At 43.5% G+C, this 25277-nt stretch overlaps 1 protein-coding gene across 1 annotated transcript in view; it reads left to right on the top strand.

Annotated features, from left to right (window-relative positions):
- Positions 1-25277, top strand: part of LOC147711210 (rap1 GTPase-GDP dissociation stimulator 1-like) — a 622318-nt gene that overhangs the window by 526951 nt on the left and 70090 nt on the right. The window contains exons 10-11 of the mRNA XM_086921991.1: positions 573-698; positions 4311-4450. Coding sequence (XP_086778117.1) covers positions 573-698; positions 4311-4450 — 266 coding nt within the window. The remainder of the gene's footprint in view (positions 1-572; positions 699-4310; positions 4451-25277) is intronic.

Consider the following 25277-nt stretch of genomic DNA (forward strand, 5'->3'; position numbering starts at 1 on the left):
TTCTACACTCCCTCTCCGTGTCTCAGGTCAGCCTCGCTGGCCAAACTGACTCTTCCCCGCTATAAGCGGGCTAGGCTGGGCGGCCAATCTATTTCTGTGGTAACTGCGAAGGCTTGGAATGCTCTCCCTCTTCATTTGCGTACCGCCTAGTGTCTATCCAAGTTTAAGAAGGATCTCAAGACCCATCTGTTTGTTTGTTAGGTCTAGGCTGTCTCTCTGTGTTATGTTTGGTCACCTCCGCAACGCGCCAGGATACTCCCCAGTAGCAGAGCGCGCTACAAAACAACCTATAACATAACATAACATAACATAACATAACAAAATCTTAGTAAATCCGGACCCTAGTTTCTTCCTGATAAGCCCGTGGTGCAGGGTTGAGAGGCTTAAATTTACCAGGCTTGATTAGCATGCCTTACAGCTATCCCAACCTCTCAAAGGCACAGGACCGAAAGGTAAGACCTAAATTGGCCTATGTGTGAGTTTCCCTTTATCTCCATATTTTCTCTGTGTGCGCAACATGCCTTTGGTTAGTTCTCCCCGTGTAAAAGGTATGTCTATCTTTCCTGCTGCAGTCATGAACAAGGTGAGGATGCTGGAGCAGGGCGTGGCAGACCGGATCCAGATGCTGCTCAGGTCTGAGATGCCTCCAGTGCAGTTTAAACTCCTGGGAACCTTACGCATGTTGACAGATGGCCAAGGTAGGTATGATTAGCCAGAACAGGCCATCTGGAACTTCGAAGCTTTGAAAGATAATCAAAGATTTCTAAAACCGATCCGCCTGAATATCTGAACAATTCTAAATTGCGAAAGAAGTAAAAAAGTAAGATAGGCAGGGTTTTGTGGATAAGCTTTCTTATTTGTAACTGGGTTTCCTCAATTCTAGCCCCATCTTGACCACTTGTCAAAATGGTTCAATGGCGTGCTAATACTTGCAGTGCATGAATGTACTTTACATGAATGTTTTTTCATCGAAATTGCAAAAATGCATATTTATTTGGGGTTGTGGGAAAGAAAGTAGATTGTTTCCCCTCTCACTGTTTAGGGACTGATAACAAACAGACCATATTTGCTTTATTTTACGTTTGTTTAAATTTGATTTTTCTTCAGGTGAATGGCTATTTTGCCTTGGCATCTCCCTCTATCTTTTTGCATTTTGATCACAGGTCCCTCGCCCCCCACCCACTTTAGTACCACTTCAGTCAAACCAGTAGTCTGGTTTTGATTTCCGAACTAAAGTAACCGAAAGTAAAATACATTTTAAGGGAGAGACTCATGAAGAATACATAGAGACTTGTTTCAAAAGGGCTATTAAACATCTGCGGCCCGTGCAGGTAAGAGCAGTAGCACGGGGTTGTGGGGAAATAGACAGAAGACCACAATAAATACATAATGTTCCCTCGTCGTCTTCGGTATCCCCCCCACCCAGCCCCACTGCTCTTACCTTCACGGTCTGCGGCTGCTTTAAAATATTTCAGATTCATTGTAAAAAACTGAAGGCCAGATGTTAGAACAGGGAGATTGTAAATAGAACATTCAAGTTTCTCACCCGGTTTTGAGGCCCACCATTTACTTTGCTGTGTAATCTATGTACTAGTAGGTCACTTCATAAACTGTCCATTTCCAGGGGTCACAAAATAATCTGCTTTCGATCATGGTCACAACACCTCTCATCAGAAATTCAAGAGTCAAAACAACCTTGAAGAACTATAATACTGTGCATGTAACCTTCACCATTCCTACCCTGGAGTCATGCACATGTAAAGTCATAACAAATAGGTTATGTTGTGCTGCAGAGAATCATCCTCACAGCTACCTACAAGTCTTGAGGGAAATATGAGCCCTCTTTAGGGCTCAATAAAGCCTAATTTTGCAGTAGCTTTCAATTATGAAAAAGGCTCTTTATAGACTAAGTGTCCGATTACGAGTTTGGAGGTGTGGGAACAGGCTGCCACCCCACCACCCCACTCCCACACCGCCCTACAGGACCGCCGCCCACCATATTGAGAGTAATTTCAAGATCTGGTTGGCGGGTGGCGTGGTGGTCCCGCGGAGGTGCAGGACAAAGGCTCATATGTGAGCCTTAGAACTGCACTGCTGCATGACCGCCTACGCACATTCCTGCACGGCATGGACTGTGCCGTCCATGCCGTGCAGGAACAGGGGTACATGCACACAAGGGGCACAACATGTGCACCCCCATGCACAGGGGCAGGAGAGGGTCCTGTAGGGCCTCCTCGGTTTCCTCACCGGCTTAAGTTTCATGGCATGAGAGCCCTGGAGTGAGGTAACTCGTAATATTATTTGCGGTGCCGCAGTGGCACCACCAAGCATATGCTGCCCTCAAGACCACTGCGCTAAAGCCAGGGATCGCTGATTCCCTGTCGGTTGCGTTGGTTCTCTGGAGGTCCGACAGCCGTCGGTATAATACAGCTGTTGGACCACTGGTGCAGCAGTCCCAAACCACCACTGTACACCACCAAATTCGTAATTAGGCCCTAAGATTTGATTGTGACAATGATTAATTGTAGTGTACGATTTGGAATATGAATTAACCCCAAACCAGACGCAAGCAGAGATAATTTTACTAGAATAAAATAAGAAGACTACTAATAACTGATACCAATTTAATTAAGACTCGTGATTAAAATCCATTCTGGCTACTTATTTGTGAAGAAGTTAGAAACTCCTAACCCCACCATTATACTGACCGCTCAGTATACAGCCGCACATTTAAAATTTCTAAAGTCAAATTTCAGCGATGTCCTTTGGAGGTGGTTTGCATGGTAGAGCGCCACAGTAATGTAGTCAAGTTTGGCATCTAGTTTCGATCACACCTTCTTCTGAATACGGTAACCAGGCTTGACATTCTCTTGTTGCTATGGTTTATGTGCTTCTTTCTATCGGAAACATGACCGAGGTTGTTTTAACCCCTTCGGTGCTCATGACGGAACTGTTCCGTCATGAGCGTCGGTTGCCTGTGCTCATGACGGAACCGTTCCGTCATGAGTCCGTTGGCCCAATAGAACCTTCAGTACAGCGCGAAAATTCTTGCCGCGCTGAAGGGGTTAAGAAAATTTGGGGGTTTAACTCGAGTGACAGAAAACTGGACTTTTTTAAATGTGGTCTGTTTGTGACCACACAAAACACAAAACCGTTTCGACGTGTCAATTTCTTTGGGGGAAGAGTTTGTAAAAATGATATGTATGTATTGATAGACTACAGACTAACTGTCACAGGCTCTGCCCTCTTGCTGCCATTGACCTACTCCTCCTGAAAAAATCTGGGGCTCTCCATTGAAGGCAATTTAGTGCATATGTATTATGGCCATGGACCTTGGCGGGATGACTCACTGGCCCTGAGGTAAAGAGGAGCCTCGCAAAATATACAAGCTAAAAGAGATGACAATGGCAGGATTTGGCGCAAGGCTCATCAAGAATGTTTTGTGGCCCAGATGATATTTTGTATTGGTAATGTGTTAGCTACTGATGTAATGCAATGGTGTTAATTTTGTTGAGACTGGGGAAGTCAAATTCAGGCCCTCAGAGACAGATCTTTGCAGTAATCCAACTATGGGGCATTATTAGCAAGGGCGTCATCGCCACTTTAGCTGCACTTTTTGCTGATAAAGCGGCGATTTATTTATCGCCCAATTACCAAACTGTCGCTAACAGCAGTTAGCGACAGATTCCAGGCGATAGCGACCGGTTTGGGGCTCGCTTTGCATGTCAGCGATATTTATTGCTAATGACATGCAAAGCGGGCGTACCCAAACTGGTAGCGACTGAAAGCAGTCGCTAACACAGCTATCGCCTATTAGCAATACACGCAAGGCGATAAAAAACCGTGCCCTAACCGCGATTAGCGCCAGGATTTTACACCTGGTAAAAACCTGACTTAGCCATAATAATCAAACGGAGGTGGATTCTACGGCTACGTCCCCACCTATTAGCGAGATTTTCCTTAGCAATAGGATTTTTATCACTGGAAATCTCACGTTAAAGATGGAATTCGCCGCTATCGCTGGATTTTTTATCTCCTTGGAGATAAACATTGGTAATACTGAGTTATCTCCGCGATAAAATCCAGCAATAGGAGGCGAATGAAAAAAATCGCGCTATGTGCGGTTTGCGATAATTATCGCAAGTTGTTGCTAATATGCCCCTATGTTATTTGGACTGAAGCAGCTCTAACCTATTATCACAGAAAGCTTAAATGCCTCCTAGATCCAACACATATAGGTTCAGCCTGGTTACACATCATCTAAGATAAGTGTGTAATATTTTCTTCAAATATCTATTTTTACCAAAAAGCTGATGCAGCGAGGATACTGGGACAGGACCGCATTCTCCTGAGTAGGCTTGTGCAGTGGTGTGAAGCCAAGGATCACGCAGGTGTGCGGGGAGAAGCAAATCGTTTACTGGCATCCCTCTTACGCCACAGTAAATCCCAGGTGAGAGACAAATGCTTTCTAGACATTTTGCACCACTCCAACTGCGCCTGTAGGCTGTATCAAGTTTTGCCCTTTATCTCCTGTTGTAGCGCTGGGATGTATTGTTATTCCTCAGGTCGTAAAATGCCCACAGTCATTTCGGAGAATATTCAAGTCATTTACATCTGTAATTTGAGGACACCCAGGGATTAAAAGGCATCTTATACAGCTTCCCAAACCTAACAAACCTTTGCGACTGTCTCGAATATGTAAGCTCTAAATAAGATGTCATGTTTTCAATACTTTATTCACAGATTGTAATAAATGCGAGAGTCACGAGCAGAGTGAAAAAGGCAGATGTTGACTTAAATTTGTATTCTGCTTATAAATATATAAATATTATTAGTAAGAATTTTACCAAAGTACCCACAAATAATGAAATTAAAATAATATTTATAAAACGTGGTTAGTACCCGGAGGTGTCTAAGCGCTAGCTTCTGAGGTGTGATAGACAAAATGAGAGACCCATGATAAACCAGGTTTTTAGATTTTTCCTGAATTCCAGCAGATTTCGTTTATTCTTAATCACAAGGGGTACAGAGTTCCACAGCCGTGGCGCACTAGTGACAAAACTCTTCTCACGCCATCTGACAGTTTTAGATTTGGGAACGACAAGTTTGCCACTAGAAGAAGAGCAAAGAGATCTGGACAGAACATAAGGCTGGAAAAACTGTGCTAGTTGCGTTGTGCCCAGGCTGTGTGCGCTACTTTATAAACAAATATATAGGGGCAGATTTACAAGCCCTTTGCACCATTTTTACGTCACTTTTCCCATGTGAAAAGTGACTCAAAATTGGCCCAAGGGGCTTGTAAATCTGCCCCATAAGGTCTTGAACTTAATACTCTTTTCAACCGGCAGCCAGTGTAACTGGACTAGAGGACGAGATACAGATTTATGTCTAGGACTGCCTAGGAGAAGGCGGACACCCGCATTCTGAAGGGTCTGTACCTTATTTAAGCCCTGTTTTTGGGAACTGAGGAACAGGGCGTTACAGTAGTTAAGTCTAGCTGATATAAGTGCTGTGACCATCGTTTTCTGTGAGGCAGACAGGATGGGGGGAGGACCTTCTTAATTGTTTTTACAACACAAAAGCATTAGGAGGTGATGGGGTTGATCTGGACCACAAAAGATAGTTTTGTATTGAAGATCGCTCCCAGGTTCTTGGCTTTAACACTTCGGTTTGAAGAGTTCCAGGTTTACACGAACACCACTTGCGGGGGGAAGGGGGGGGGGGGGGGGTTCAGAAAGATGGATTGTTGCTGAATTGTAGGACCTCCGTCTTTGAGGATTTCAACTTTAGACATTTGTCCCTCATCCAGGTACCTATGTGAAGCATACAGTTATGGAACTGAGTAGCTGTTGTTTCAAGATTACATGCTAGTGATATGACGATTTGAGTATCGTCGGCATATGAGACCAGGGAGAATCCATAATCTCTGCTAAGACCAGCCAGTGGGGTAACATACAGATTGAAAAGGGTGGGGCTTAAAGAATACCCCTGTAGTACCCCGCATGGCAGTGAAAAGGATGGTGACATGAAGTTTCCCAAAGCTACAGATTGAGTACTGTCCAAGAGAAATTAAGAAATATGCACACAAATCAGCCATTTAGCCGCAAATAACTTATTGATGTGCAAAAAAAAAAGTAACTCATTGTTCATAAATGTAAATCTTATAAAAATCACACCATCTTTTACTGAGGAAAATTGACACCTTAACACAGTTTACAATTCAATTCCAATGCCAATTTGTCCCCGTAACCAAATTCAAAACTAGCAGTAGCAAGGTCAATAGGTCTGGCCTTGGCAAGCTAGTGTGATGAATCCTTTGTTTTTCATTTCTTTACTGCAAGCATATAATACCACAAAAATAAAAAGAGGAGAAAAAAGGAAACCACGTGCTTTAATAAAAATAATAAATAAATACAAATAACCATTGCATATGATTTTTTTACAATAGTATGAGTGCTTCCTAGTTGGAACCCTTTTTAGTTTTATTGCACATCACAGGAGAAGAATTAGTTTCTTACCTGAAACTCCAGTTCTCTCGTAGGGGAATCTCCATTGAAGCCATAAGAATTTGAACGGTTCCGCCTACACGTAGGAAACCCAGAGCGCTTCATCATTGAATATCTTAAGTCTAGACGTGCGCCTTTCTACAGGAAAGCCTGCATAAACACTAAAGAAAGAACATAATGGGCAGCCTAGATAGCAGCCTACATAGGAGAAATACTTCAGATTGTACTTGCAGATGTATAATTTTGAAATGAAAATTTAATAAAACAACTTAAATCTCTTTCACAAATCCTTTTTTTTAAAGTAAGGAGCTAAAGGATAGCAGGACAGCTTAGCCATATAGGCTGCTATTATGTGAGTTTTAAACAGTGTCTGTGCCTTTAATGACTCAGGAATCACCAGTATCCACTCATGCCTAGTAGGTAGCAGTTGCAGTTTTGAAGGAATGTGTTAGGGATAGGATAACCCAAAAATATCCTCTGTTATAACCACCGTGTGGCAGGTGTGTCACCTATGACTTCAATGGCGATTCCCCTATGAGAGAACTGGAGTTACAGGTAAGAAACACATCCTTCTCTCATAGGGGATCTCCATTGATATAACTACTGTAAGGTATCCAGAACCATCAAGCTTGACAATAAAATGTACGTGGCTTACACCGCTGGGTGCAGAAAAGAGGCAACTCCTTCTTTTTAACCCTCACACACCCTATTGGTGTCATGCTTCATCATCGTGTTCACCCTGACTCCTAAAGGTCAGGGTGGGCTCGACCGTATTTCAGGGAGCGCTTAGGAGATGTAGGCCAGGGGGTCTAAAGATAAAAATCCTACTCCGTTCCCAAGCTATCCCTTTATTCACAGGGACGTAGCAGATATTAAAAATATGTAAAATTGCGGGTATTTTTGGAGGTGGTGGTCCTATGACGCTAAGTATCTGCCAACATGTTTCATCCCTTTTTAGCAGCCTGCTTGGTCCTGGGCTTTCATTAGGGCAAAACAACAAATTCCCTCCCTTGATTTAGTTAAAGAATGTTCCTATACATTTTTATGTTGAAGGGACAGTTAGAAATCCCTTTGTGTAGGAATGGAGGGTATACTTATCTCTCCATCTGAGATGTACGTAAAAATTCGGCCCAATTTGAGTGGAATAAATGTTTCTCACGGATGGCAGGAAAGGGGTAGGCTTGTAGTAAAACGTACTCCAAATGTCCTGCCACACTGATAACCTGTTCGGCTCCCAAGTATCCCGGCATCTCCGTTGATAGTCCTAAGCATTTGAATAGAATATAAAGACCATCCCCACCAAGAGCGGAGGAAAACAACAGCGGAATGATAATCAGTTCGAATTAGGCATATATATTTCTGATGGAGGCTTGTCCTACATGAGCGTCTGCTCAAGCATCCGAATCCAAACAATGCTTGATGAATGTGTGAACAGACCCCAATTTAGCCACTTTACAGATCTCTGCTATAGTGATGTTTTTCATCAAAGTGGCAGTAGCTGCTTTACCTCTAGCGAGTGGGCTTTAGGTCTAGCTGATAAGGTCTTGTTGGCTTTTTGATAGTACAAGAGAATGCAAGACACTATCATCATGAGATGGATTGTTTGGAAGAGGCTTAACCTGTACAGATCACGGGGTAATTTATCAAAGAAATTGGTCCAATTTATATATGTCACAAGTCTTGCTAAGATAAAACTTCAAGACCCACCTCACATTCAGGGAAAGAAGAGTTCCTTCAGTTGTAGTTGAAGGGTGCTGAAAAAAAGTTGGCAATGAAAGTGTCTGATTGACATAAAAGTCTGAAACTACTTTGCAGAGAAATTTAAGGTGGGTCCTCATAACTACTTTGTTAAAGTGGAAGACAGTGTAGGGCTCATGAGAGCATAAAACCTGAATTTCGCTAACCCTATGAGCTGATGTAATTGCTACAAGGAAAGCTGCTTTCCATGTGAAATGCTGTAGGGACACCTTATGAACAGGTTCAAAAGGGACCTGCATGAGACGTGAAAGGACAATGTTAAGCACCCAGGGATTTGAAGGAAGCCTAATAGGAAGTACATTTTCTGTTAGCAGTGAGTGCCACCAAATGGACTCGTATGGAGGAGAATTGTAAGCAAGATTTTGACAAATGCAGAAGAAAGGGGAGAATGATATCTTCCTGGCAAGTAGTAGGATCTACGATCTTGGAGGAACACCAATGCAAAATTTCTTCCACTTGAAGGCGCATGCTGAACAGGTTACTGTTTAGTCTCCTTGAGGACTTCCGTGCAGTCTTGTGGCAATTTCAAGTGTCCATATTGCCCTAGCTCAGGAGCTATGCTGTTAAATTCAAAGAGGAGAGATTGGGGTGAACCATCCGGCCTTCGAACTTTGTTAGCAGGTCTGGTCGGCATGTCAGCTTGAGATGTGGACTCTGTTACCGGTGAAAGAGGTCTGTGAACCACCATTGATTTGGCCACTCCGGGGCTATCAGGATGAGTCTGGGGCAGCTTGAGGAAGACTGCCAGGATCAGAGGGAATGGTGGGAAGGCATAAAAACATTTACCTGACCAGTCACTGCACAGCATATATCCCAGAGTCCTTGGTTGGAAGTACCTCAAAGCAAAGTCTTGCCATTTTTTTTCCTGCAGCGGCAAACAAGTTGATGTGTGGAGAGTCCCACAGCAGGAATATATCTTGCACAATGTCATCTTGAAGGACCCATTCATAGTTTTACTTCAGAAGCCTGCTGAGGGCATCTGCCTGCACATTTTGCACACCTGCGAGCTGAGTCGCTGTGATCCGCAGGTACATGGCTACTATCTAATCTCAAATTGTTTGGGCTTCGTGGGATAAAGGTCTGGACCATGTCCCCCCGCTTGTTGAGGTAATACATGGTGGTCATATTGTCCATCTGAGCAAGCATGACAGGTGAAATGCTTTCAGTGCAAGGTGTACTTCCTGGAACTCGAGGAGATTGATGTGGTAGGTCATCTCCTTCAGAAACCATGTGCCTTGAATTTGGAGATGATCCATGTGGGTTCCCCACCACTGTAATGATGCATCTGTCAGTATGGTTTGAGAGGGAGTCTGTTGGTGGAAAGGCATCCTGTGAAGGAGATTGGTCGAAGAGCACCGCCATGTAAGAGATTGCTTTACATGAGGGGGAGAATGATCTAGTCTTCCCAGTTGCCTACTGCTTGATCCCTCTGATCCTTGAGATATTCCTGCAGAGGGTTGCATGTGGAGGTGTGCATTCAGGGTGAGGAGGATACATGAGGCCATGGAGACAAGAAGGGATGATACTGACCTTACTGTGGGATAAGAGGCTTCCATTAGAGGGTGGCATTTCTGACAGATCGATAAAAGTCTCTCCTCCGAAGGACACACTTTTGCCTGCTGTGCGTCGATGGTGGCCCCTAAGTATTACAGAGTCTGATTCGGGGTGGAGACGGACTTGTGGTTGATGTGAAGACCCAACCGTTGAAGGACATTGCATGTCCAGTTGAAATGTCATTGGGCATCCTATGAAGTTGACAAATTGATTAACCAATCATCTAGATAGGGATTTACGAAGATTTGGTGCCTCCTGAGATGAGCAGCAACTACTGCCATGCCATTCAAAATGGTTCTGGGAGCTGACTTGGGGCAGAATGGAAGGACGTGGAATTGATAATGGTCCTGCCTCACTAGAAAACCTCAAGAACTTGCAATGTTTTTTGGCGATAGGCACATGAAAATATGGGTCTTGGAGGTTTGTGGAACAGAGCCAATCCCCCAATGTAGTTGGGATAGAACTGATGTAATACCAGCATCTCAACTTTTCTCCCGTAATCCATTTGTTGGCTACTTTTAAGTTAAGATGGATCTGAAATCATCCTTTTTTCTTCACGAGAAAGCATCTGGAGTAGATGCATGTACCCCATTGATTGTGGGGGATGACCTCCACGCACGCTTCTGTAGCAAGATGTTGACTTCTACCGGAAGCATGTGTAGATGATAGCTGGATGGTTTTGGTTGTATAGTCGGAGGAGGAATGGTGAATCTTTTGAATAATATTCTGAACCCAAGTGTCTTTTGTGATTTGCTGCTACTCTGCCAGAAAGTGGGTGATGCTTCCCCCTACCAGAGTGGGTAACGGAAGAAGGGAAATCGAAGATTCAGGTTTTGGCATCTGTTGTGGGTTTAGCCCCTTGGGCGTCCTGTTGGGAAGAGCGTCCTCTAAATTGTCGACTCTGCTGTTGCTAAAATGGCTGCTGTTGTTGAAGTTGTTGACAACTCTGGTACCAATGAGGGGTTTGAACCCTCTGAGAGAAGCCAGCGTTGGAACGGCCTGAAGTAACACCTTTTCTCTTTCAGTCTTTCTTGGCCGACAGCCTTAAGAGTAACCATTTCAGAGTTCATGCAAGCCATCTCATTGTCATTGTAGCTGCTGAAGAGGGTAGATCTCAGAAGAAAAAGGAAGATTTAAAATCCTTTGCTGCAACTCTTGTTTCCGAGACATGAGGTGTAGCCAGGAAGGCCACCTTAAGGCAATGCCATGACAATATTAATGTGCCGCCAACAGGGAGGAGTCTGCTGCGGAACTGATGACTTTGTTGGACACCATGAGGCCTTTGTTCACTACCTTCAGTTAGGCTTCCTGTTTGTCCCTGAGAAGGAATAACTGAGAAGCAGAGGTGGTGGCATGATGCTTCTTGGCTACCAGAAAGAACACCGAGTCAGGAGGTGGATCCGATTTAAGAAAAAGAGGATCTTGCTCAGGAGGGCAATATTTTTTTCTGTAGCCTCGAAGGAGCTGTTTTGTTTGAGGCTGGTGCCAGAAACAGTTCCTTCGCTGGCTTTAAAAGACCGGAACCAATGGAGGCAGATGTCTTGAAGCAGACCGCTGGTGTAGATTTTCAAAGATGACAGATGTGGTAGGTGCGGGATTGATATCTAAATATTTAGTTGCAGCCCCTCTCTCAAGAACCTCCTGGAATGTGGTGAAGTAATCCACAGAAGAGAGGTGAGGTGGTGAAGAATCGGATAGTGTCTGTGAATATTTTCCAGTTGACATAGAAGAGGATGTTGTGTGCCTTGATCGATGTCTGGATGATTTACGTGTCCTGGATTGTGATCTACGGCTGCGATTGCGAGAGCACCTAGAGGATGAATGCCTTGAATGACGCCTATGATGGTATGACCAATGACGTGTTTTAGAGTGCGATTTAGGCCTTTGCGGTGCTACAGGAGGCATGGGTGCTGGAAGAGTAGGCACCAGAGGTGGAGGATGAGGTGGAGCTGGAGGAGATGGAGAATCTGGAAGTACTATTGGAGAAGCCGGAGAGTAAGCCCTCAAGTACTCTGAATCATGTGATGAATAGATTTGCATCTTTTTCTCCTCTTTTATTGTGTCCTCGATGTTGACCATCTCTTTGGTAGTGATCTCCTCTGAAGCCTCGACTTCGACCGCTCCTCAGAGTCGATGGAGCACCTCACCTCAACATCAATATGCTCCTCAACATCGATCTTGCAGAGCGCGTTGACGGCAAATGAGGTCTACCGTGCCTCAACATTGCACTGCATCTCTTCCTTGACAGTGATCCAGTCCTGGATGGCGAGCAAGTCAGAGCCATATCTGGTCTCAACCTCAAGTCCCTCAACGTTAACCAGGAACCATGACATTTTCTGGCTGGAACTCTCTGTTTGAACCTTCCACGTCCTGCAGATGTGGATGTAAGAGCCCTGGTAGAGGACTGATCCTCTCCTTGCTCTGGGGTCTCACCTTGAGACTGGACTTGCTGCCTGCGCTGTTCTGCCATGTCCTGAAGGCAAATTATCTATCTCTCCCTCGGGGTTCAATGAGAAAACTTCTTACAGTGTAGGCACTGATCAGGAATCTGCGTAGATGGAAAGCAGAGTATGCAGACATCGTGAGGATCGGATTTAGCCTTCTTCCTCCCACAGGGAGGTTGTGGTCTTTTACTCATGCTGTCCTCGGCCTGACCTATTATGGGTCCTGAACAACTACTCCATCACTAGACTCACAGTGGTAGCACAGGTCGAACAATCTAAGGCTTTTCAGGGGGAGATGGGTGCAAGGAATGCAAATACTCAATACTCAAAATACCCACGATGATCCTAACAATTTGATTGTCCAGTTCAGTACTTACCTTTGGTAAGAAATGTTGTATTTATTACACACAAACACAGCACATTAAATAAGACAAACTAAAAATCTCTCACACTAGCTCTAGTCTAGGTAGTGTCATTCCCAGGACCTCTTACTTCCTCCTCCACACTAACCAATGCATCCCTGGCGCTTCGGTGGAAGCAACTCCACAGGTGCTGCACGCACTAGTGATGCACAAAAAGTCTAGCTTTAGCTTTGAGGGCTGAGCTCCCCATGGCTTGTGCAAGTCTAAAAGGACTTGCTGGTCCTGTTCCAGTTCTACCTTACAGCAGCCTGAGAAAGTGTTTGGGGCCGGGTTGCATCTTCCCACACTCTGGCAATGAGCGGGCTGCAACATGGCTCTCCGTGGTTGGCGAGATTACACGCTGACGGGACAATTTCTGGGTGCAGCGACTTCTCCTTTGCGATTCTTGCCAGTAAGTTGGCGAGGCAGCACCGCTGTTGCAGGGCAGCATTTGACCTTGAGCCCGAGTCCTTCTACTGGTTGCAGCAACTCCTCTGGCACAGGCGATGGTCACAACGGTCCTAGTGGGCCCCTCCTGGCATAAAGGAGTCACAGGCATAAGCGACGTCCCTAACAAGGTCAGTTGTACTAGGCAATAGCCCCAACAGTCCTCGTGGCTGCCCTTCTGGCAGACACTGGTTATGGCCCCTAACAATGTCAGTTGTTCCTGTCAACGTCCTGCAACTTCACAGTAGCCCTGACAAGAGTCCTGACTGGACCGCTCACCTCACCCTCTGTTCACCGGGATCCACTCTGACCACATCCCTACAGAAGTGAAAAAGAAGCAACTTTAACAACCTGGACCTCCTCCGATATAGTTGTTCAAATTCTGGCAAATCAAATCATCTTTAATTCATGGTGCAAAAATCCAATTCCTGATACCCAGAACCATTGCTACCTACAAAAACAAGAGGGAACACAGTCTTAAGGGGAGTGGCAGGAGCTGGTATGAATCAGAGATCATTTGAAAATCTAACAATTGTGAAGCTGTCAAGCACATCCCATCAGGGCCAGTTCCAGCAAGTGTATTTTGACTCCTCGTCTCCCAACAACCAGGCTAGGCCCAGGTTTTGCAAAGGTCTAGTCATCAACTGGTCCTGACAAGAAGAACACAATCTCTGCAACGGAGTCGAACAGCATAAACATCTGCTCTTGGAACACACATGGGCTGGTGAACCTACTGCAAGAAGATGATGCAATAAAATTTATCCAGAACTGTGATATCATCTTGTCTCAAGAAACCTGGTGTGTAGAACCAACACAAATCATAGGCTACGTAGAGTATCATGTTCCAGCAATAAAGTCATTGAAATTTGGACACCCCAAAGGGGCCCTCTCCTTATTTTGGTCCACCAAATTCAACTAGGTTACAGAACAAATAGACCTCAGAGTAAGTTGGATGCAAGCAAGTAAGCAGGAGCACTAGAAGCCAATCCCCACTCAGACAGCAGCACTGTTTATAAATGTAAATATTCACCCCAGGAAAGCACAAACACGGGAAAACATGGAAACACTGCTCAAAATATCAAAATCTCTACAGAAGCAATACAAGCATGCTATTGTGACCATCTCTGGAGACTTTATTACAGATCTAGGCAATTCAGTTAAAATAGGGGTTCTCCCCACAGCAGAACCAATTTCAGAGAGAGGCTGGACAAACTTGAGCTTACGCTCCTGAATGGCAATACGAAATAGGACTCGCCTGCTTCAATTACTTTCTTAAGAGGTAGACAAAGCTCAACAATTGATTATACTTTAATTGGCAAAGCAGCTCTTCCTCAGGTGTGTCACTTTCAAATACTCCCCCGCACAGAGAGTAATCTCTTCCCTCAGTCCACCCTGAATTGTGCAAGTTCTATCAGTTGTGTAAAATAAACAACTTAATCTCCGCCCCAGTAACCTAGAATTTAACAGATTAAAATGGTGTGGTCCTGGGGTAGAGAAACTGATGGCAGAGGTCTTCCACTGTGCTGGAACCATCAAGGTCATAAAAGTGAAACAGAAAAACAGGAAAAAGTAAGAACAGAAGCAGGGGAACAAGAAAAGGCATGGGTACTTTTAAATGAGCTATAATTGTCAAATTTTCCAATAAAAAACTACGTCCAAGAAAGATAAATGGAGTCAACAAAAACGGGAGTCACAGAAGGCAAGTCTTCTGAGAGCTATGAACCAAAAACCTCAAAGCACGTGAAACAAAAAAAGTGGCAAAGGGGGTAAGACTAGGTAAGAGACTGGATAAAACCAGGCTACAAAATTTCAAAATACAATATCATAAAAATTGCTGGGGAGAGAAAATAAACTGACAGGAGGATCTGTGGATGAAGCTCCATATGTCCAGCAAACATCACAATAGTAAACAATTCTGGCGGCTGGTAATAAGGCTGGCATCTGGAAAAGCCAGACAGAACAACCCAGGTATTGATGCACCTACATGGGAAGCTCATGTTCTTGCAATATAAACAGCGTCAGAGCTAGAGGGCATAGGGGAAAGCCAGCCTGCCATAGCCAAATGCAAGACAAGTTCAATCATCACAAATCACTGCAACCAAGGGAATTCTGATAAGCATAAGGCCCCTTATTTATGAAGGCCTTGCGTCAGTTTTGCGCCGCCGGTGCGTCACTTTTTGTGACGCACCAGCGGTGTAAAAAATGTGCCTTGTTGCGCCATATTTAAAAAGTGACGCATCTAGGTAGATGCGTCACTTTTTAAACCCCTGCGCCACATTATACCTGCATCAGGTATAATGTATGCAGAGGGGGCGTTCCCCCGCAAAAGCCTTGTAATAGTGACGCAGTGAAATCTATGAGATTTAACTGGGTCACTTTTAGGACGCTGTTGCGTCAAAATCTTGCGCCTGCCTCTCAGCAGGCGTAAGACTGACGCAAGCCCTTTCACATGGGGCTTTCCCCACGTGAAAGGACGCAGGACGCATTGCTGGAGTTGCGTCACTTTTGTGACACACTCCAGCAATGCGTCACTTTTGCGCTTACAGATACGTCAGAAATACTGACGTATCTGTAACTCCTTGCGACATGATGCGTCACTTTTCATAAATGAGGCCCCAGATGTTCACAAATCATGATCTCCACATCTCAGTTGTGGCTACAGAACCGCTGAAGGGAATTTTAAAGAAATTAAAACCAGGTGAGGCAAGTCAATGGAATCCCAAATACAGTATTCAAATGTGATGTAACTTACTGGGCCTATTATTTTGCACCACTTTTAATGATCTCTATTGTATCAATCGAATACCAGATTCATAGAAAGGCAACATCTTATATCCGATCTACAAAAGAGAAATCCAGCCTCTCCACTAAACCACAGGCTCCAAGCTTTTATCAACATCGAAGCAAAGATGCATCTTGTCTACTCCTTCATTTAAAAGCTGGAGCAGATGAAAAACAACTAATAGCACGAATTCAGACAGATTTAAAGCAGGCATGGGGACACTAACACACCTAACAGCATTAACTCTCTTAGTAGAGAAGGCCAAATATACAAAATCGCGGTTATTAGTGTGTTTTATGGACCTCAAGTCTGCTTTTGATTAAGTTCCCCAAGGATGATTATTGACAAAACCGGAAGAATAGGGCCTTATAAGAGGCCTATTGATGACAGTCATTGAATTACATACAGAGACCTGGGCGCAAGTCAAAATTTGAGAGAGCGGCCACAAACAAAATTTCCACAAAGAATTTCCGGTCTCCCACTGGATAAGTGCCACCCACCTACTCTGGATTCAGAAATATTAGGCTGCCTACAATACCCGGATGACATTGTCCTATTGAGTCAAACTCCAGTAGGTCTGCAACGCATCATGAACGACCTAAAAAGCTATATAGATAACCAAGGGCTAGAGCTAAACCTGAACAAAACTGAAGTGGTTGGGCTGATCGACTTCAAATTTAAGTCATACTCCTACTTTTTAGAAGGAAAAAAGTGGCGGTAACACCCAGATAAAAATATCTGGGATTTAACGTGGGTCATCAAATGACGTTTAAATACCATTTAGTCGCTATTCAGGCAAAAGCACAGCCGCTAACCTACGGGTTCAAACTACTAAAGCAGAAACTGAGTTGTCCATCGTTTAGCCATCTCCTCTTTCCGTAATGTCAGCTCGGTTGATGCCAATGTTGTCCTACTGTGCAGAAATTATATGAAGATCCAAAACTGTTACTCTTAATAAAATACAAACGAAAGTTTATAAATCCTGTGTTTCACATTCCAAATTCAGCCTCACCAGCCCAAGTACGCCTAGAGTTTTGTTTGAAAAATCAAGTATTTCAATACAAAAGCGCTTACGTCAAACTGTGCTGGAGATTGCGTGCTTCTGAAAGGCGCTCTATTAACAACTTATGTGGGAAGGAAATTGAGGAGCAACAATTCAGCAACCTAAAAGGCTCCTGGGGCAACCATCTAAACCAGGTCATTAAGGATCTATGCATGCAGGCAGCCTGGGCTGCGAACATGGGAAAATCTGCATTCAATTGTACAATCAACACTTCAACTCTGTATTGGTCAGCTCACTTTTCTTATGTTCTCAAGCACCAGTTTATGCTATTTCGTTCTGGTACCATGGAGACTAACAGCCAGATTCATCATTGTTCCGTTTTGGCGAGTCCTTAATAGCGATTATTAAGGAATCGCTATTAAGGAATTGCAAAACGGGATTCATGTAGGAATCACTAAATAAATTGCGATTCCTACACATTCCTTATTTGCGATTAGCAAATTGCTAATCGCAAATAAGGATGCGATTTCAAGGGTGCCAGGGGTGTCCAAAGGACACCCTGTAGCACCCCTGAAATGAAAATGTAGACTGATGTTGCGCACACACATGTCCAAAGGACATGTGTGTGTATAACATACAACTGAGAAAAATGCATAAAAGTGCATTTTTCTCCGTTTTCGCTATTTACCACGAAGTCAGACTTCGCGGTAAATAGCGGCAAAAAATAGCGAAATCGCAATTTTTCAAAGGTTCATGAATAGCATATGAGGAATCTCAAATTGAGATTCCTTAAATGCGATCGCAATTTGGAAAATCGCAATCATTTGTGATTTTTCAAATTGCGAGTTCATGACCCATTGATGAATTCCAAATGCCATTTTTGCGGGCGCAAACGGACGAATTTAGCGATTCGCACCATTTGCGCTCGCAAAAATGCTTGATGAATCTAGCTGTAAAGACCTTATTCCAGTCGCAAAATCGAGCTTGTCAACTTTGTGGGTACAAGGCAGAATTACTAGCACGTTTTCTGTGTATGCCCTTGGAACAAAGATAAAAAACAGCTGAAAATTCGCTCTTGCAGACAAGCGGCAATTACTTGGTTAAGTGGCACTTCAATTCCCCTATCTTGCAAGGGGTAAAGTTCTTACATCCGCTTTTTAAAGAATTGTCTAAAAATAACGAGCAGTGTTTGGTGTAAGACAGGAGTACTCTCCAACTACAACATTTTACAGCCAGCCATCATCAAGCACCCTGAAAACTAACAAGTTGGCGACCCTTAAGATCATGGTTCACACAAAAACCAAAAACTGTTTGTCTGTACGAGCAGACCGTAGATTTGTCAGGCCAGTACACCGCTTAGGCACCCATCTATTTTGTATTTTAATTTTAAATTTAATTTATATATATATATATATATATATTTTACAGCTATAGATATTAGCTTTTAAAAAACCAATGAAATTCACTGAAAAAACCATAGGTTATAGACCATATATAGTTAGGAATTTGCATTTACAAAACCTTGAAAATTCACTGAAAAAACCATAGGTTAGAGACCATATATAGTTAGCTGGACATTTTATTGACAAAAAACCAATGAAATTCCATATATAGTTAGTTGCACTAACTATATATCGCGCACCCGCAATCCACTGCTGATGATGTCACATATTACATCATTCATGACATGGTTAGTGACATCACTGATGACATCACTGATGACATCTCAAATGACATCACTGATGACATCACTGATGACAACATCCAGTGACTGTATGTTTCTGTAAAGTTAAAATATGTCTTACATATTGAAGAATGAGTGGATGTATAAGTGTCTGGATGAAGGATTTAGTAGGTGCATGACTGACTGTATGAGTGAGTGATTAAATGTGTCTCACTGAGTGCATGGGTTAGTGACTAAACTGTTTTAATTTGTGCATCATTATGTCTGTTGTTCTGTAAACTGCTGCATGTGTTGATCAGTAGCTATATGAGTAACTGTATGGGTTATTCATTGGTTGTCCAAGTATTTGTATGGGAAACTGAGTGTGTGTGTATGGGTGGCTGGGAGGTGTGTGACTGTACATAGATGTGTGAGTAGTTGATTCACTATATGTATGGATTCAAAAGTGTATGTGGAAACAGCTGTATGGGCGGTTGACTGTGCATGAGTGTATTAGTGAGTGAATGGATATCTCAGTGCTACATGTCAAATTAAGTACATATGTAAAACACAGTACATGTGAGAGTTGACATCTATAAATACCTGTGCATAAGAGCCAGTGAATGTGTGAGTGGCTGTATGGATCATTGAGAACATGTATCAGAGATTGTATAAGAGAGTAAAGTAAATATGTGTTAGTATATGTTTGAATAAGTAAGGTGTGTATAACTGTATAGTTGAGAAAATGGAGGTGTGATTGATTTTTGGCATAACTGACTAGGTGTGTGAGTAACTCCATGGATGAGTGACAGTCTGTGACTGTCTGTTTACACTGATTGTATCTAAGGTTATATTAGAGTCTGAAGAGGTTCATGGTATTATCACATGAATGATATCATCAGTGATGTTATCAGTCATGTCAAATGAGATGTTTTCAGTGATGTCATCAGTGATGTCATTTGAGATGTCATCAGTGATGTCATCAGTGATGTCACTAACCATGTCATGAATGATGTAATATGTGACATCATCAGCAGTGGATTGCGGGTGCGCGATATATAGTTAGTGCAACTAACTATATATGGAATTTCATTGGTTTTTTGTCAATAAAATGTCCAGCTAACTATATATGGTCTCTAACCTATGGTTTTTTCAGTGAATTTTCAAGGTTTTGTAAATGCAAATTCCTAACTATATATGGTCTATAACCTATGGTTTTTTCAGTGAATTTCATTGGTTTTTTAAAAGCTAATATCTATAGCTGTAAAATATATTCTTTATTACGTGACGTATCACGTAGCCACGTGAGACGCCTCATGACGCGTCGCATAACCGTGACGTATCGGTTCTGCAGCGCAAACAAAACCCGTAACGTAAGCGTGCCAGAGCACGCTTACAGATATATATATTTTTTTTAACATTAATTAGACAAAATCCACACGTGCACATATCTTGAGGCCTTGCAAAGGCACATCAAACAAACAGTCCCTACAATTTTGCCAAGTTTGCTGGAAATCTATTCCCTTAATTTTTTTTTTACTGTTTCTCTTGGTTTTCCCCTTGTTACGCTTACCGGGACGCTACCCGGTACGCGAACCGGACGCTCCAAAAACACAAGATGGTGGACTCCCGTTACGCTGCCGGTTAGCTGCCCGGTTCGCGTACCGGGAAGCGCCTCTACCGCGAAAAATCGCGGGGGACTTTAATATCCCCCTCATAAATCCTAGGGGGTCAGGAGGGGTTTACCTTGCCCCCTTTCCTTCATTTCCCCCTTCTTTTTTCACCACATCTTGTCTCTCGAACCTACCGAGAGACAAGATGGCGGCCGCTCCGGACTGTTTACAATGTTGACAGCTACGCTGCCGGTTAGCTGCCCGGTGAGCTGCCCGGTTCGCGTACCGGGACGCGCCTCTACGGCGTAAAATCGCAATATTTTTTGCCCCGCGGGGCACTTTAATATCCCCCTCATCAATCCTAGGGGGTCAGGAGTGGTCTACCTTGCCCCCTTTCCTTCATTTCGCCCTTCGTTTTTCACCACATCTTGTCTCTCGATCGTACCGAGAGACAAGATGGCGGCGGCTCCGGTTTGTTTAGAATGTTGACAGACACCGGAGAGCCAATCAGATTCGCTTCGCGAAGTTCCGTTACGCGTCAGGTACGCGAACCGGGGCGCTAACCGGAGCGCTGTCACAGATATATATATTTTTTTAAACGTTAATTTCTCAAAATCCACTGGAGCACATATATTGAGACATAGCAAAGGCACGTCGGGCAAACCATATCTACAATTTTGCCAAGTTTCATGTAAATCTATTCAGCCGTTCGAGCTAAAAGTGAGTCCAACCGCCCTATGGAAAAATGAATGGGAAAAACGCGTTTTGGGACCCCCCTTTGTTCTCGGCCCCCCCTTGACGAAACCCCACCAAATTTTCAGGGGCTGCTCAGAAGAAAAATGTGCCATTTTCCTGAAAATTTCAGCCAATTCCGTCCACAAACGCCAAAGTTATTAGACATAGAATTTTCAGAAATCCCATAGAGAAAAAATCCTAACTATATATACCCACTGGCTATCGCCAGTAGGTAATATACATATATAAACATATGTAATCTGCATATCTATATAAATATAAATGCATGCATACATATACATATATGCATACATATGCATGTTATTTACATGAAAGTTTTAAAAACACTAATAAAAGCAAAGCTAAAAAGCCACCTCATTACAAACAGAATGGCTTTAACTTAAACGAGGGCGAGATCTATTGCATTTTCAATGCTTGTTTACTTTGGTTCTATCAAGAAGGCATTCAGATGTGTCACACATTTGCCATAAATTCTGAATGTTAGCACTCTAGTTGCTCATTAGATCACTGTAGTAAAGCTAGTGCTCACCAGGGAAGTCTGCTGCTAATCATGGTTTGCAGCCATTTTCCCGCATTTTTTATCCCGCAGACTTTCAGTCCGCATACCATTATCCCGCAAGGTCATTGAGCTCGCATACCATTATCCCGCATTTTTTCAAAACGCATGTGCATTTATCGCGCATGCCTTTACAAAGAATTACGTTTTAAAGGCATGTATGGTAAATGCATTTGCGTTGTGAAAACCACGATGACGAGAGAGGTAAGTGGGTTTGTGTTAATTTTTTCGTGGGTTAGTGATTGTGTAGTGTAGTGTAGTGTTGTGTAGTGTAGTGTTGTGTTAGTGTAGTGTAGAGTTGTGGTGGTTGTTTAGTGTAGGGTCATGCTGGGGGTAGTGTTTTAGGGTTTAGGGTTGTGTTGTAGTGTTTGCGTAGTGTAGGGTCATGCTGGGGGTAGTGTTTTAGGGTTCAGGGTAGTGTTGTAGTGTTTGCGTAGTGTAGGGTCATGCTGGGGGTAGTGTTTTAGGGTTTAGGGTTGTGTTGTAGTGTTTGCGTAGTGTAGGGTCATGCTGGGGCTAGTGTTTTAGGGTTTAGGGTAGTGTTGTAGTGTTTGCGTAGTGTAGGGTCATGCTGGGCGTAGTGTTTTAGGGTTTAGGATAGTGTTGTAGTGTTTGCGTAGTGTAGGGTCATGCTGGGGGTAGTGTTTTAGGGTTTTGGGTAGTGTTGTAGTGTTTGCGTAGTGTAGGGTCATGCTGGGGTGTAGTATTTTAGGGTTTAGGGTAGTGTTGTAGTGTTTGCGTAGTGTAGGGTCATGCTGGGGGTAGTGTTTTAGGGTTTTGGGTAGTGTTGTAGTGTTTGCGTAGTGTAGGGTCATGCTGGGGGTAGTGTTTTAGGGTTTTGGGTAGTGTTGTAGTGTTTGCGTAGTGTAGGGTCATGCTGGGGTGTAGTGTTTTAGGGTTTTGGGTAGTGTTGTAGTGTAGGGTCATGCTGGGGTGTAGTGTTTTAGGGTTTTGGGTAGTGTTGTAGTGTTTGCGTAGTGTAGGGTCATGCTGGGGGTAGTGTTTTAGGGTTTTGGGTAGTGTTGTAGTGTTTGCGTAGTGTAGGGTCATGCTGGGGGGTAGTGTTTTAGGGTTTTGGGTAGTGTTGTAGTGTTTGCGTAGTGTAGGGTCATGCTGGGGGGTAGTGTTTTAGGGTTTTGGGTAGTGTTGTAGTGTTTGCGTAGTGTAGGGTCATGCTGAGGGTAGTGTTTTAGGGTTTAGGGTAGTGTTGTAGTGTTTGCGTAGTGTAGGGTCATGCTGGGGGTAGTGTTTTAGGGTTTAGGGTAGTGTTGTAGTGTTTGCGTAGTGTAGGGTCATGCTGGGGGTAGTGTTTTAGGGTTTAGGGTAGTGTTGTAGTGTTTGCGTAGTGTAGGGTCATGCTGGGGGTAGTGTTTTAGGGTTTAGGGTAGTGTTGTAGTGTTTGCGTAGTGTAGGGTCATGCTGGGGTGTAGTGTTTTAGGGTTTTGGGTAGTGTTGTAGTGTTTGCGTAGTGTAGGGTCATGCTGGGGGTAGTGTTTTAGGGTTTAGGGTAGTGTTGTAGTGTTTGCGTAGTGTAGGGTCATGCTGGGGTGTAGTGTTTTAGGGTTTTGGGTAGTGTTGTAGTGTTTGCGTAGTGTAGGGTCATGCTGGGGGTAGTGTTTTAGGATTTAGGGTAGTGTTGTAGTGTTTGCGTAGTGTAGGGTCATGCTGGGGGTAGTGTTTTAGGGTTTTGGGTAGTGTTGTAGTGTTTGCGTAGTGTAGGGTCATGCTGGGGGGTAGTGTTTTAGGGTTTTGGGTAGTGTTGTAGTGTTTGCGTAGTGTAGGGTCATGCTGAGGGTAGTGTTTTAGGGTTTAGGGTAGTGTTGTAGTGTTTGCGTAGTGTAGGGTCATGCTGGGGGTAGTGTTTTAGGGTTTAGGGTAGTGTTGTAGTGTTTGCGTAGTGTAGGGTCATGCTGGGGGTAGTGTTTTAGGGTTTAGGGTAGTGTTGTAGTGTTTGCGTAGTGTAGGGTCATGCTGGGGGTAGTGTTTTAGGGTTTAGGGTAGTGTTGTAGTGTTTGTGTAGTGTAGGATCATGCTGGGGGTAGTGTGTTAGGGTTTAGGGTAGTGTTGTAGTGTTTGCGTAGTGTAGGGTCATGCTGGGGTGTAGTGTTTTAGGGTTTTGGGTAGTGTTGTAGTGTTTGCGTAGTGTAGGGTCATGCTGGGGGTAGTGTTTTAGGGTTTAGGGTAGTGTTGTAGTGTTTGCGTAGTGTAGGGTCATGCTGGGGTGTAGTGTTGTAGGGTTTTGGGTAGTGTTGTAGTGATTGCGTAGTGCAGGGTCATGCTGGGGGTAGTGTTTTAGGATTTAGGTTAGTGTTGTAGTGTTTGCGTAGTGTAGGGTCATGCTGGGGGTAGTGTTTTAGGGTTTAGGGTTGTGTTGTAGTGTTTGCGTAGTGTAGGGTCATGCTGGGGGTAGTGTTTTAGGGTTTAGGGTTGTGTTGTAGTGTTTGTGTAGTGTAGGGTCATGCTGGGGGTAGTGTTTTAGGGTTTAGGGTAGTGTTTTAGTGTTTGCGTAGTGTAGGGTCATGCTGGGGTGTAGTGTTTTAGGGTTTTGGGTAGTGTTGTAGTGTTTGCGTAGTGTAGGGTCATGCTGGGGGTAGTGTTTTAGGGTTTAGGGTAGTGTTGTAGTGTTTGTGTAGTGTAGGGTCATGCTGGGGGTAGTGTTTTAGGGTTTAGGGTAGTGTTGTAGTGTTTGTGTAGTGTAGGGTCATGCTGGGGGTAGTGTTTTAGGGTTTAGGGTAGTGTTGTAGTGTTTGTGTAGTGTAGGGTCATGCTGGGGGTAGTGTTTTAGGGTTTAGGGTAGTGTTGTACTGTTTGTGTAGTGTAGGGTCATGCTGGGGGTAGTGTTTTAGGGTTTAGGGTAGTTTAGTTGTTTAGTGTATGCTAAAGGCATATTCGTTCTAAAAGTTTTCGTTATTTTAATTTGCGGCCTAATAGTACATGCGGGATTTTTTTTGCGGACTGATGGTATGCGGGATTTCGTCATATATTCGCTAATCATACTTTCTATGGCAAAATGAACCCCCTCATTTTGTTCCTTTTTAAATTAAATGTTTTAAGAGTTACCACTTTATTCCAATCAAGATGGCTTCAGGTGTGCCATACCTTTGTAATAAGTAGGACTGTTAGCACTCTAGTTGTTCTTTAGAACACTCTGGGACAATCTGTCATTGGGCTATAGTTGGGCTACATCTGGCTGATATTTGGGCTACATTTGGTTTTTTGTCTCTGGTGGCCATCTTTGGGCTACATTGGGCTACATTGGGCTACATTGGGCTACATTTGGGCTCCAACATATATATAGCCCAATGTAGCCCAATTTACATTTTTCAAAGTTAATTTTCGTAAAAACCACTGGAGCCTATATCTTGAGACATAGCAAAGGCACATCGGGCTACCAGTCCCTACAATTTTGCCAAGTTTGGTGTAAATCCATTCAGCCGTTCAGGCTAAAAGTGAGGCCAACCGCCCTATGGAAAATTGCATGGGAAAAACACGTTTTGGGACCCCCCTTTTTTCTCGGCCCCCCCTTGACGAAAACCCCCCAAATTTTCAGGGGCTGCTCAGAAATAAAATGTTCCATTTTCCTGAAAATTTCAGCCAATTCTGTCCTCATAAGCCAAAGTTATTCGACATAGAATTTTCAAAAATCCCATAGGAAAAAAATCCTAACTATATATACCTACTGGCTATCGCCAGTAGGTAATATATATATATATATATATATATATATATATATATATTTTTTTTTTTGCTTTTTTTTTTTTTTGCTGCTATGGAGCAATCGAACCAATAAGGAT

This window comes from Lissotriton vulgaris, chromosome 5, assembly GCF_964263255.1.
Source record: "Lissotriton vulgaris chromosome 5, aLisVul1.2, whole genome shotgun sequence".
NCBI classification, from domain to species: Eukaryota; Metazoa; Chordata; class Amphibia; order Caudata; family Salamandridae; genus Lissotriton; species Lissotriton vulgaris.